General features: G+C 30.2%; 1 protein-coding gene and 1 long non-coding RNA gene across 6 annotated transcripts; both read right to left on the bottom strand.

Moving 5' to 3' along the window:
* Nucleotides 1-8,223: 8,223 nt before the first annotated feature.
* LOC112685727 (zinc finger MYM-type protein 1-like) lies at nt 8,224-11,380 on the bottom strand. Its single transcript, XM_025557693.1, has 2 exons — nt 11,304-11,380; nt 8,224-10,654 (listed from the first exon to the last, which is right to left on the bottom strand). Exon 2 carries the CDS (start codon nt 9,898-9,900, stop codon nt 9,046-9,048), a length of 855 nt encoding a protein of 284 aa, XP_025413478.1. The 5' UTR covers nt 9,901-10,654; nt 11,304-11,380; the 3' UTR covers nt 8,224-9,045.
* A 1,597-nt stretch (nt 11,381-12,977) lies between these two features.
* Nucleotides 12,978-15,335, bottom strand: LOC112685722. 5 transcript variants are annotated; one of them, XR_003148830.1, is made up of 8 exons: nt 15,261-15,335; nt 14,855-15,017; nt 14,623-14,791; nt 14,190-14,509; nt 13,863-14,119; nt 13,508-13,765; nt 13,168-13,424; nt 12,978-13,111 (listed from the first exon to the last, which is right to left on the bottom strand). It is a non-coding gene; the product is annotated as an uncharacterized LOC112685722 (long non-coding RNA). The 5 variants fall into 5 exon arrangements; XR_003148827.1 differs by having other exon boundaries at nt 12,978-13,098; XR_003148826.1 differs by lacking the exon at nt 12,978-13,111 and having other exon boundaries at nt 13,294-13,424; nt 14,583-14,791.
* Nucleotides 15,336-15,548: the final 213 nt, after the last annotated feature.

Here is a 15,548-nt window from a genome sequence, read left to right as displayed (position 1 = left end):
GTATTACTCGTATAATATATTTTTGAATATTCACTGTTAATACTTTAAATTATTGTTTTGATTTAAGGAATATTAAGATATTTCATTATATATTCTAGTCAATATTGTTGCTAGCCTAATGTACATGATTTTTTTCAAAAACATTTTTTTATTTAGCTTTAAACACTGATACTGTTTTCAATACAACTAATGTCCATCGTAGTTTATTGTTGAGTTATAATCCAAGTTTTCCAAACATAATATCCGTAACACGAATAACCGATAAAATAATTGCCTCTTCGTAATATTTGGTTTGATGGGTTCCACAGATCCAAGGGCGTATTTGGGGCAGGAGGAGGGCAAAAGGGGTATTCGCCCCCCCCATGGCTCGTATTTCTTTTTAATGTACTACATTGATTTATTAAAAAAATGTAATGTATAAATAATTAAGAATATAAATTACTAGTTTATCATTATAATATGATTATAAATTCAATGTCAATTTGATCATGGGTATCAATTTTTGTTTATTTTCATATATCAAAACATTTTTGGTTGTAGAATGAATATCTGGTATTATCAATATTATCTTTCACAGATATTGCAGTTATAGACATTTACAACCATAAGCAAGATATTTATCAGATAATATAAAATAATTTAAAGTAAAACTTTTTTTACAACATATTTACTAGTAAGTCATTTTTTGGTGCATTTATGCATATTGTATATTTTTGTATTTATTAGAGCTATATAAGTCTTTAATAATTTTACTCGCCTATTTTTTTTTTTTTTTTTTACAGCATAATGTCTGATACTTTTTGTTCTGCATAGGTATTTAGTAATTTTTTTGTGCACAAAAGTAGGCATATTTGTGTATTATATAGAGCTAGAAGTCCCTAACCCAAATAATAATCATAATAACTGACAATATTTGTTTCCATATTCTTTAAATTGCAAATATTTGCAAAAAATATATTTTTACAAATTGAAAATATATTTAAGATCAAGAATAGGCCAGCATAGACTAACAGGTTCGGCTTTGCTGCATGTGCATAAAAATATTATTGTACCCATTGATGAAACAATCAACCAAAAATTGCCAAAATGAAAAAAAGAAATTTGGAATTTGTTATTTGACTACTTAGCAACCTTATGTTTTCTACTTAGATATTTGTTAAATTAAGTTACCTATCTTAATTGTTTTAAAAGTTTTTAATGTATAATAATATAATAATTAATAGGTACTATTACTACTATGATTATTTGTTGTTTTTTTATACAGGATTCAGACTGAAGGTACAATTTTAGTATAAGAACTATTTGTGTTGTTGTTATTATTAATACTTATTTTATATGCAGTAGGTTTTAAATATATTTATTAAATAAATATTAAATTCAATTTGGTGCTTGAATTTTTATTTATTCACTCAAAGGAGCAACAGGAACATGAGCTGTAGATAATGAACCAGGGGCGTACTCAGGAATTTTTTTAGGAAGGGTCCAATATTTTTTTTATCTGTTCTCTAATTATAATTATAGTTTAATTCAATACATACAAATTACTGTTAATAACTATAGTAATAGTCACAATAATTATACACACATCACACATATTTTGCATAAAGGTTTACTATTATAGGTAAGTACTATAATTTGAAATCAATTTTTATTTGGTAGTGAAATGTTAAAAAATATATATTCATTATTTAATTAACAATAAAAAATAATATTAAAAAAACAGTATAATTTAAACGTGTTTTATACATTATAGGTATATTATATCATCTATAAACTTTGTATATTGAAAATAATGGGAAATTAAAATACACTATTTACTATTAAACCATTGAGTATGTAAAAATTTCAATGGGGGGGGGTCCGAACCCGAAACCCCCTTGGGTAAACTCCTGTAATGAACATTAATTTATTTTAAAGTTTGTATTGAAGAAAAATTAGTTTCGCCCCCCCCCTGGCCACAACTCAAATACGCCCTTGCACAAATCCTCGTGTAATATCTATCGTATGTAAAATGACATCTTTGAAATTCGTCATACTTACCAAATAAAATATTATTGTACAAAAGCAATAAAAATATATCGAATATTGGCTTTACAACACTTGTAGTTTTGTTATCACTATGGAAATTACGGGAGACATTTAATGATATTTTAAACGATTTGTATCTTATAACCCGTGACTGTAATCCATTTCACAAGTGTTAGATTATAGATTTTATATTTTAAATTACTCAGTGTTAAATATATTTAAATATTTTCAAAATAAAATGAAGATGTTTCGCCGTGACATTGTATTAGTATTTCAGTTGCTGCACCTGGCTAGTTGCGCGAACTCCGTGGCCTCGGTATTTTCGTCTGATAATGAGATTTCGGTGTCGGTGACTCCGACGAGTCACCAGATCGTCAGCACGGGACGTTTTTGGTCGATCTGGACCTCCCGAAAATCGACCGTCGTGTCCCCGAGTCGGTCATCCACCATGAGCAACGTTGCGCGAAAACGACAACCGACAATCGGGGACAAACAGTCGTCGCAGATCGGTGCGGACGGCGGAGCTCCCGGTAACGTGAATCAGCTGCCCGTCGCCACGTCGAACGATACCATTGGTGACGAGAAGATCGCGGTCACCGGAGATGAGCAGACCAGCACCGATAAGACCGGGACTGTGAGCGAGGAGGATATCGTGACTACCACTGAGAAGGTGAACACGACCACCAGTGGGGAAGATATCGTAAGTACTACCGAGGTGATCATCACGACCGCCACCGAGGAGATCGGTCCTTCCATAAATTCGACGACGGTCGTGCCGAACGGTGTTCCGGCAACAGCACAGAAGCGTTTTCGGAGCCAGAGGCGTACTTAGACTTACTTCTAGGAGAGGTTTCGACTCAATTTTTTTTTTTAATTCAGACTCAAAATTTACAAGTAAAATGATTGGTAATACATAAATCAGGTGAATCCTTAATATTTGTGCTTTTTTTTTTTTAATCTTATGTCGGATCCACTTAGAATCGACTTTTGTGTAGTTCTTTTTTAACACCTGTCTGTGTTCTGAAAGTTACGCTTGTGTTTTATTTTATTTTTCACTAAGTATGGACACTAAGTATCATTATAAAATGATCCACATTAAAAAAATTTGAAATGTGTATCTCACATATGATCGATTCCTTCAATACGGATTTAGGGAGGGGCGATCGGCCCCTTCGCCCCCTAAAATACACCTCTGTTCGGAGCGCACGACGAGCTTTCCATAAAGAGGGACAAAAATATGAGACCGATCTGTAGCCTCCTGTCGTTTTTAAAGGCTCGTACTCAGCATGACGACGAATATAGGAAATAATATTTTAATTTTTTTTGCAGTTTAACTACTTTATTTATGATTATTTATCGTATGGCAGTTTAACTACTAATAGTACCTATTACCACTGATGTCCAGTCAATTTTGTTGAGAATATACTACGCCGACGAGTATCTGAACACGGATATTTTTATGATTTAGACGAAAGTGGTAGTGGAAAAGGGTTGTAAATATTAATAAAAAATTTAAATGCATGCATTTTTATTTTGTACACGAACAGAAATTAAAATTATTTAAACAAATTGATACCATCGTAAATACATAGTATATCGTCAATAATTACTTCTTAGTAATACACTCATCGTTTGAGGGAAAACTGAATGTCTATTGAAAAATAATGCCAAAATTAAAACCTGTTAAACTAATTACGTTTGATACTTCTGCATGAAGTGCTTAATACTTTAGAGTATACGTAATTTACGCGTGAATAATCATAATAATGTTAAAATTATACAGCGTATGTGTAGTATACTCAGTGCTGCAACTACCGGGTGTGCAAGGTGTGCGTTGCACATCGGCCTCCAAACCGTTATAGGCCCCAAACGGTAAATTGATAAATGTAAAAAACAAATTTATGATATTATTTAATATTGATAATCAAATAATATACCTAACTACTAACTAGTTGCCAATGACCAAATGCAATACCATTGATTATAAATACTATTATATTACTAAAGTGTTTATAACCATATAGTAATATTAATTCTTAGAACAGAAATAATGCAGGTCTACATCAATGCAGGTCATTTAAAATTAAAGATTCACTAAACTACCTTCCATAATATAAACACCGATTAACATATTTTATTTAGAGTAGGTAAATACTTTTTTGAAAAAATATTTAGGCCCCAAATTCAGATTTGCATACCAGCCCCATAGTGTGTAGTTGCGGCACTAAGTATATTCTATGGCAGTATTTCCTAACCTTTATACTGGGACAGTCTATAAAATGTCCTTTATGTTAGGTTTATTTTAAATGAGAGTTTATCCTGCAAATAATTACTGTGACCAGTTATTGTTATTAATCGTTCAATGGTCTTTGACAACCATTTGGCGGATAGAAAAGGGCGCATAACGTACGTTTGCGATAAAACGTCCGCGGCTGCGTTACAATTTGACAATATTATTACACTTACTGTCGCGATTTGAATTTTCCTCGCGGAAGGATTGGAGCTTATAGAAATAATTTATGGAATATAAAATGATTCTCGAGCCGCACACAGCAGCTGTGCGTAAAAGCAATTTGGAACGATTGCGGAGGCCCACCCACCCTTCCCACTCATCGTTATTTAGGTATCGCGGCATCTTTATAGCCGAAAATAAACAACAACAGAATATTTTACATTAATACGAGTACATTAATTGCCTTCATGCTGTTTTACATCGTCACAATATTGTTCTTGTTGGCCCTGAAAAGGGCCGTTTTCGTTTGAGAGCGTGCTTCATTACATGTTTCAATCGTTAATCGTTTTCTGTTATGTTATTCGATATTAATTTTAATCATTTTTTGTTTCTATTTCGCTATCTATTATCGATTTCAATCGCTTTTTGAACAGTTTAACGTTATACTTATAATGTTATAAAAACATTTTGGTGCCCTGATACGGACACTTAGTATCGTTATAAAATGGGGTGATTGTAAAGTCGGCCCGAGGAAAAAAAGTTTTCAATAGGTCTATTGTAAACTCGGTCCATGTTTTTTTTAGGTAAAAATAATTTAAGTATAAACTCGGCCCGGGGTTTTTGCAGGTAAAAATAATTTAGGTGTAAACTCGGCTCGGATAAAAATGTACATTTGTATTATTTTCTTATAATATTTTTGAGAACCATTTAGCATTACCCAGAGGACACCATGAGGAGGCGTTGTATATATTCCTTTTAACATACAGAATATCACTTATTTGTAGATCTTGCGCGTCAGGTACATTGTTTAACCTAACTGCACTATAAAAAATGTTGTTTGGCCTACTGCAGATATCCTCAGTTTCTTTGCGCTTGGCCGCGGTGGTAACTCATTGTCGTAGTAGTACTTGATCCCTGATAGGTTCATGCAGATGATCATCATATTTCTCTGTAATATCATTATTTATTTCAAACATTTTTAAAAAAGCTGTACATTTATGGTTTATACATCGCCATTTTATTTCACCTATAAATATTATCGGGCCGAGATTACAACCGACCTTTTTTATTACTTGAAATTTCCGGGGCATTGCCCCCCCTAAAATACGCCTCTGGTTCCTATTCTACTTGTTAATTCGGCTATAATCGTTTGTTCAGATAAGTACGATATACACAACATTAGATGAAGTATAAATATTATTTTTAAAACGATTATTTTGTAAATTACACAGGTTGAAACTAACGGAGACTTTTTTTCCTGGGACTTGTTTTCCGTTTACCGTTTTCGACGAAATATTCTAATTTTTTGAAAAAATAAAACACCATAAGATAATTTAAGGAGCTCGGTTATTTACTGTAGTACAAAATCTATGCTCTGTTTCATGAACATGCCATCTACTACATTAAATTACCTACCATATAGGTGATGTCCCAAGATGATTTGACAAATGGAATAACTTTCGTCCTATTTATTATTTTTAATTATTTTTTTATTTTTTATTTTTTAATTCATTATTAGATTTTGCGCTGTGATAAAATTGTGCTAAAATATTTTTTTTTAATACTGAAAACTCAAATTTAAAAATTTTAAATTGTATTCTATAATTTGAAAAAAATAAAGACAAACGTTCGAGGTTCTACTGCCGTAGTTCATTTCGTTATACGACCGTGGACGTATAATATTATAACATTAAGTTTACTCGATACTGATGGCATTGGCGCAACTATAGTTCAAATCTCAAGATGCTACATGATGAACCCTCATCCCCCCCTTTTAAATATAACTAAGCTAATATTTGGACTATACCATTGTTATATTCATAATATCATTGTGTCTATTAAATAACAATACTTTCACTTAAAAAAACTTTTTATTTAGAATTTTTAATAATTTGTTATTATTATTACCCTTATATATAACACATCGTTCCATTCGTATATTTTTCATTGTAAAATTTAATTTTAAATTTTCAAATTTGAATTCTATAAATTAAAAACATATTTTAATGCAATTTTATTATAACGCAGATCTAAATATTTATTTAAAAAAAAAAAAAAATATATCGTAATATTATTTATTGCAAATAAGTCTATAAATACACATATATATATACAGTGGACGTCGTTCATAAGACTCACTTTGGGACCAGATTATAAAGTGACACTAGTTAACCGAATAAACCTTAAAGGCGGAGAGGAAAAAAACAAAAATTTGAATTAATTATTGACTTCGTTTCGTTTTTTTGCTTTTATTAATTGTAAAAGTTACTTACAAAATTTGAGTCTGATAACCGAATTTTTTTAATGTACTTTGATAAGTTCCAGGTTATTTTGAGTCTAATAAGCGATGTCCACCGTTTACAATGTAAATTATTCTTAAATACACAATACATCGTATGTATACAAATGGTATTTCATCTAGTCTTCCTCTCTCGTGTGAGATTTCCAACTAAGCTATTGTACACAGCGATGAGTGTTTTTACGTTGAGTTAAATATATATACATAATATTCTACATACCTATGGTCATTATACACACAGACATTCGTACCAATCGATTATTTTACACTTGATCATTTTTAATCTTTTCCGACTATTATCCACTGCTATATTATTATTTCCCAGGACATTCTTATTGAATTTCATTTTTAAAACTTTCTACGAATCGTGTATTTTCGGACGATATTAAAATTGCAGTCGGTCCATGACGTATCATAATCGTAATACGAGATTAAAATATTTCGCCTTATTCTCAAAAACTGCAGCGTTCAAAATATCGTACTAAAGTTTTACTTTTTAGACTATTGTTCATTTTTATTATACAATAATAATAATAATAATAATAATAATATTTTTTGCCACGCGTTTGACAGTTCCACTTCTTACTACGGAAATCTGCTTGCAAACAATAAACACATGGCTAGGTATTTTGATAAAGAATCAATTTCTCTGCCAGCGAACCCCGTAATGCCGGCACATGTTATAACCAACGGTTTATTTTATTTTTTCTATTCTTTTGATTCTCCGAAATAATGAGTTATTATATTATCTCAACTGACTTTATTATTACGACATTCATTTGGCCGTTCGTAAACGTGATATAATCGTGATCGGATACATGTCATGTGTCGCGAACATTACGGAATACCCCGGGGACATGGACCGGAGGTGGTTTTGATTAAGTTTAGCGAACAGGTGAGGAAAAAAAATAACGCCGTCGACCGAAAACGAAAAGCGCGTAATAAGATCAATGTGTGTTAAAACGCAAATGAAATATTATTATATTGTAACGAATTACGGATTCAGCAACCGGTATAGCGTTAAAAAAAACAGTTCTTGGATGATTTTTTTTTTTTTTATTGCAAACATCCTTCTAAAAGAAGCTATCGGTTAAATGACGCGTCCATAAGAATCGCAGAACAGAAACGTCGATCATTTATAGTCTGGCGTGCGGTTTATATCGGTAGCAGTGGCGGCTCGTGAACCGTATGATGGATGAGGCAGATATTTTCAAAATGTAAACCCACCATAGGGCAATGGGGAATAATTTCCCACCAAAAAATTTAAATCTTGAAAGTTCTGTTATCAGTGGCGGATTAAGCAATTTGCCGCCTACAAGCAGGACATTTGCCACTGTCTCATTTTCAACCTTTTTTAAAAAAAAAAAAACAAAATACATATAGAAATACATTGTTTGAGATAAATTATTTTTTATTATTTTAAATTGTATACAATAGTCTAACATTAAATTATTTTAGATCGGCTTTTGAGGTTAGCGAATGTATTGATTAGGTCTTGAAAGTCAATTGCCGACACTAATTCCGATTCAATGCACAGGAGAGCCAAATTATTTAACCGATTTTCACCAATAGTAGATCTTAAATACGTTTTAGTTCTTTTAAGACACGAAAACGATCTTTCTGCCGAACAGTTGGTAACCGCCATACAGGAGTATATTCTTAAAGCGATGCTAACATTCGGAAATAGTTCTTCTAAATTCTGATTTCTAAAAAATGTAAACAGACTTTGATTTTGTTGTTTTTTTTCTATTGCATTTTGCATATAAGTTTTAAAATGTATGCATTCTTGTGTAAATGTGTTTTCATCAATGTCAGTTTCATAAAATTGTTGTAGTTTTTTGGCTCCTTGGACAATATCATCAATATCAATCGACTTGTCTATGTTGATAAAAAATTTGAATTTATCGTAAATATTTTCATACCCAGAATGTCTCATATCCAGTTGTTTTCTGAGTTGATCCAATACGACAAAATAAACAGTTTTTAATTTGTCTTTACCGTCAAAAACCGCTTCATTTGCTCTAGAACTACATTCGTCTAGTTCATCGCATAAAAGGGATCGCGTAAGACGACGTTTTTTGTCTAATTCATATTCTTCTTTTCTAATTTTTTTTGCTTCATCAATGAATTTTTGGAACATTTCATTAGTTCTTATTTCACTCACATAACCAATTAAAGATTTGTATAGATCAACAACATGTTCCAAGTTAACTGATGTTGATTGTAAAATTATGCTTGTTTTATTGAATCGTTCTAACAGAGAAGTCTAAAATACGGCCATGAAGACCGACTCAAAGGTACTTAAGTTGTTTTTTAAACCTGCAGCTTTTCTACGATTTATGGGTTTTTCAGAATTATTATTTTCTATATCGTTCAATGTTTCCATAATTTCTTCCCAACTATTTTTAAAAGAAGAACATGCATTATAACGACTAGACCACCTAGTTCCAGTAGCTCTTTTTACTACCTTCTGATTTGGTTTCAATTTCTGTTTCATCAATTGCCACCGATAAGTAGATTTTGCAAAAAAATCATAGATGGCTTCTAAGTAATCAAAAAAAAATGCCGCTTCTTTGATAGAATCAACTGCGGACAATTCAACGAGGTTTAGACTATGTCCTCCACATGGTACATAAATTGCTAATGGATTTAGGTTTTGTATCCTTGTTTTTAACCCTGAGTAACATCCAGACATGTTTGCGGCGGTATCATAAGATTGACCACGGCAATCCTGTAAATTCAAACCAAATTCTTCCAGTGTACCTATAACTGCATTTAGCATGTCTTTTGCCTTATGTCCAATATTGGATATAAATTTTAAAAATCGTTCAACTTCGGCTGGCGTATCTTCTTGAATTTCTCGTTTTACATATCTGATTACAAACAACAGTTCATCCACGTGACTGATATCGGGCGTTGAATCAACAACAATGGAAAAATACTTGCTACGATTTAATTCATCGATAATCACACTTAATACTTTTTTTGCAATCAAGGAAATAAACTCTTCGCAAATTGTAGAAGACAGATAGGATGTCTTACCTCGACCCGGATTTCCATAAGCATCTATATGATTAGACATGAAAGGATCGAATTCCGCAATAAGCTCCAAGCACATCATAAAATTTCCATTCTTATTAGACCCAAATTGCTCATTCTTCCCTCTAAATGGTAGTCCTCGACTACCAAGTTTTTTTACTACCGCTACAACTCGTTGAAGCACATTTATCTATTCGATTTTTCAACTTACTTCTGTTTAAGAAAGTGCTAGAGCTTTGAACATGCTCTGTGGAATTTTCATGGGAGGTTAGGCCGCTGTGTACATTATTCCAATCATCATATCCATCTGTACCAAATTTTGAACTACCTTTACCAAATAAACGGCATGGAATGCAAAAAAGTGCCATTTTACTCGAAGAATAGCATAAATATTTTCTGTGCAGTTTTCCATTTTTCATTTTTCTTTCAAATGCAAGTTTTGTCAATGACCGATATCCACTTACTGAGGAGTAATACTTCCTTGTGACAGAAAAATCTTCAGGTATGTTCTGATCGATGTCTCTCGAAAGTAGTTGGTCTATTGTCGTCTCGTTTATTACCCATTTGGCAGGATCGGTATTTACAGTTATATTATCAAGAGATACCGGACATTTCGGGGCTGTAAATTTAGCTATATCTACGAAAGTCAGATCTCCAGCATCACCTACGTGGTTTTCTTTCTCTAATTCTAAAGGTGTTGAAACGGAAAAAATGATAGGGCTAGGGTGTAATATCTAATTCAGTATTGGGATGACAAGTTGAACTCGTTGAAGTACTTGTAGTTAAAGTAATAGTACTTGTAGTTAATGAGAGAATAGTAGTTGATGTTGATGAGTCTATATAAATATAACAATATTCAGTAATCAACATTAAATTATTTAAATTGTAAATGGAAAATTCTACACAATTGTAAATTAAATAAAAATTGTGTATTTTTTTTACCATAATTTATGTTGAAAAAATATTTTTTTTTTATGCATATTTGTTTTTAACACGTTCACTGTGGATCATATTAAAATACACATTCCTATATTAGGTACCTAGTACCTACATGCTACCTATATTATCTATGTTAATAAATTATAATAAAATTTTGCACACAAAACATCACGGAGTTAGGTACAATAATACAAATAAAAAATGCCGATTGGAGCACAGCAATAATAGAAAAAAAAAAATTTATTATTATTTTATAATAATAAAATAATTCAACAGTTGTATTATTTTATTATTATATAATATAAGTTACTGCAATGTATCAAATAATTATACAAACATAGATAAAAAAGTAATACAACATCTAATGTTATTAAGAAACGTCGAATCGCAACTACGAATTAATCAGTGACGTGCGAAAGCACGTATGTATTGTAAAATATTGTGCGGATGACACCATTTTATTGGCAGGTTAACCAAATCGCACTATCGCAGTGAACGTGTCATCAAAAATTTAAAAAAAATATTTTATAAAGTAAATTGTTTTACCTGTTTTTAAATTTGTGAAAAAACTATCAAGTTTTCTTGTTTTTTGAATCACCCTTTTCTCCTTTTCTTCGTGCTCTTTTCGGAGCTTTTTGTATTTTGCACCACTTTTCCTTAATCTACCATCACTCATTATGATATAATAATTTGAATAATAAATTGTTATACAAATTAATAAAGACGTCGTTAGTTGCACTGTCGGACAGTGTCACGGTATAGTCGATATACTAAATACTAATGAGTAGAATAATGTTATGATAAGGATAATATGTATAACATTCTTTGTAATTGTAAATAATAGAATCACGAAAATACAATACAATTGACAGAAAGAACGTCGTGGGCTATCGGCTATCGCTATAATATATATATGATAGATCTATAATTGTAAATTTTAAATAAACCGTTTCAGGGAAAAACATAGTTTCGCTAATAATAAAAATTCGAGTTCATCGCGTTCACTGAAACCATTTCAGTATTCAGTATTTCAGTGAGTTAAATGTTAGTAACTTAATGGCCAATATTCGTAAATATATTTTTTCCTAAGTGCGACAAATTTGCCGCTCCAATCATCTGATTGATTACATCTGATTACTTTGCCTGTAGGGTAACCCGCCACTGTCTGTTATAATAATTCATCGGTAGAGCGCGTCAAAGCAAATGTTAATATATCACTAAACGCAGAATATTGTATAAAATTAATTTTATATTATGTTTTATAAATTAAATTTCTGTCTTTAAGTAATGCAAATTTTTCAATTATTTTTTCGTAGAATTTTTGATCATTTTTTGATATAATATTAATTAACTCCTTTTCAATAGAAATTTTAGCTAAGAATGATAATCTTTCTTCTGTCATAGAATTTCTTAAATAACTTTTAATGCGTTTTAAACATGAAAAATTTCTTTCAACAGATACACTGGTGGAAGGTATAGTCAAAACAAGACAATACAGTTTATATGCTTCCATTAATAACCCAGACTCTTCTAACTCTTTTAATAATTGCACACATTGTTGAATACTTGATTATGAAATTGCTCATCAAAGTAAATAACTGATAACTGACAATTCATTTTTCAATTAATCTGTATCAAATACTTCTTAATGATTTAAATTTGGAGTATCAACTAAAGATACAAATTTTAATTTATTTAAGTATTAGAAACGGTCAGTCAATTGACGATAGGCGCAATTTCAATAAAAAAATTGAGTTTGTTTAAGCTCTGTATTTATTGGGTACCTATTTAATTTATATTAAAACTATAATGATTTAATGGATTTAATGAACTAAATTTTTTATAAAAATGAATACAATAAGCATTAAAATATAGAAGTACAAAATTTCAAGTTTATATAAGATTTATTCGCCTATCTTTTTTAGCAAATGAATCTATAACTTTATTAAAATTTATTAATTTTGTCAAATCTTTTTCTATGTATGGTATTGACAAATCTGTTAGTCTGTTCTGCCCAATTGAAACTCTAATTTATTTTATTTTACGTAAAGCAGAAAATGATCATTCACATGTGGCAGAACTAATTGGTAGTGTAAGTGCCATCTGAAATTGATATAGTCTTCATTAATATTTTATAATTAATATTAAAAATATCAAATAAGATAAGTAGAAAAAAATGGTTAATAAATTACTTATAACAGTTTGTATATACTTGGAAATACATTTTTTTCTATTATATTTTTAAGTGTATTAAATCAAAATCTTTGTTTATCTGTTTTAAACAATTTTTTTCAACCATCATTTTTGCCTTGAGTGATGCAACTTCAATATTAAATAAACCCTGATATTGTAAACTATGTAATGTAATGTTATAAACATACAATATTATTAGGTAGGAAGTTATTTTTACTTCAAAATGATTAATAAGCGGTTGACTTTCATCAAAGTCCATCAGAAAAAAGTTGTCAATAGCAGAAGCCAATAACAAACTTTCATCAGAAAAACGTTTCTTTAAGTTGATTATTATAGTATCAAGTATGACAAAATATATTTTATTTTTCCAATAATTTTCAACAGAATCCTCAAGATTTATACTATCAGCAGATGTTGATGTATTTAGACAAAATTCTTTCAAACTATGTGGTTCTTTTCTTATTCTTTTAGAATCTAAAAATACAAAAGAAATTATAAAAACCCTATAATGACAATCGGAATTATTACAAATGTTAAACACTTCATCAACTATATACTTTTCAAAGGTTTTTCTAAAGAAATGTTATTGATTTTCAGCAAACTCTTTTATTTTTCTCCATATTACCAAAAATAAATTATAATTTTTATATTTTTTTCAAAAGTCTCAATCACAGTTTTAATAATTCCTGCTGCTTTTCCTAGAGTTGCAGTTTTTTGTTGTAATTTATTGCTTAGTATATTAATTACAATTAATACATCATGAAAAATAAACAAGTGCACGACAAACAATCCTTTAGTTATGGTTGAATAAATACCTAAAAATAAAAACAATAATTTGTTATAAAAAATTATTCATTGTTCAGTGTTTATACATCAAAAAGTATTATTTTTATTTAATATTTTATACTTTACCAATAGCTTAACTGACATTTCTATCATAATTGGCTTCAATTTCTTCATTTAATATCTACTTGTAGAATTGCTTTAAAATTATTTAAAACCACATCACAATTTTTATATCTGCAAACCCAACGTGTGTCAGATAAATGAGTCATAGATCTATTTTTTAACCCCAATTAAATTTGTATGTCTTGTAGCTTAACATTTTTCGAAGGAAATTAAAAATAGATATGTATTGATTCTAAAACATTAAATAAACTCCTTGCACTCTAAATAAATAAAATTATAATAAACAATTAAAATTAAATTTGTTTTTCGAAAATTATAAAAAATGAATACCGTCATATAATTGCACATGTCAACCACAACCAAGTTCAATTGATGTGCCATACAATGAGTAAAAATCGCTGTGGGGTATTTTTCCTTAATTTTTGCTTGTACGCCTCCTAAATGACCTGACATAACAGCCACGCCATCATGTGATCGAGTAATTATATTTAAGGGACTTAATTCAGAGTTTTGTAAAAATTTCAAATTTCAGTAATCAGATAATCAGCATCATGCTTTTTAGATACCTCCAAAAATCCCAAGAACCGTTCACGAATTTCTAGTCCTACAGTGTAAATAGACATATAGACATCTGATAGCCTTTAAAACTCCTTAAATAAATATAAAAAAATTGTGTGGTTTAATTGATTGTTATTGAATTATGAATAAATAGGTTATCATTACTGGATTTTTTTTAAGTGGAGTACTTGAATTTTAAAATTACCTAGCTTCATCACACATTAATGCAAAAAAACCATTTGTTTGTACATCCAAAATAATGTTGTGTCTGACATAATCAACACAAATACTTAAGAGTTGATTTTGTATAAACCATTTAGAATAGTTTGTACTACAAAAATGTTCAAGTAATTTGCATACTTCTTTAAAGTTACCTTGAATATTTTAATATTATTAATGTTTTTTATTTATTAATTTTAATAAAAGTTATTACATACCTTGATTCAAGAAATTTTCTTTTTCGATGTGACCTCTAAAATCCATACCTTGCCCACTCAAATATAATAAAATTTAAATTAGTTGCGTAAAGTAATGATTTTCTTAAATTCGTTTTTTAACAGTGGCGGTTTTGGGGGTGAGGCAAGTGAGGCGCCGCCTAACCTACAATTTAAAGTAAAAAATACTATTAAAGTATATATTTTGGCCCACCGATAGCATATAAATATTTCGATATTAATTTTTAACGTTTTTATGATTTTATTTGAGAAAAAATCTTCTTTGCCAAGTTTAACAATATGAATTATCATTTATTATATTGTAAAATAATGGTAAATCATATCATTAGTGTTTATTACCAAAAATAGTGATAAACCGATAAGAAATGAATGAAAATATAAGTATTACGTAAACAAACGCTGGTGTTTCAACCGGTGGCAATGTTCCGATGACGTCAGAAGGCACCGTTCATCTCCGCCTCAGAGTATGTACTATTGTGTACATGAATTACACACACAAGCGTATATACGCGAATGCACGCGACTATAAAATAACTAGAGTTGCGCATGCGTAATGATCATTGTGAGGCTCGACTTACATCGCCTATGAAATAAAAATAGACTCGGTATACAGGAATATATAGTCAGCCGGTATTTCAACGTAAAAACACATTATCAGTAAAGATGTTATTGTTAC

Source organism: Sipha flava, unplaced genomic scaffold, assembly GCF_003268045.1.
Source record: "Sipha flava isolate LNK unplaced genomic scaffold, YSA_version1 289_pilon_pilon, whole genome shotgun sequence".
Lineage (NCBI taxonomy): Eukaryota > Metazoa > Arthropoda > Insecta > Hemiptera > Aphididae > Sipha > Sipha flava.
This window is presented reverse-complemented; position numbering and strand designations above follow the sequence as displayed.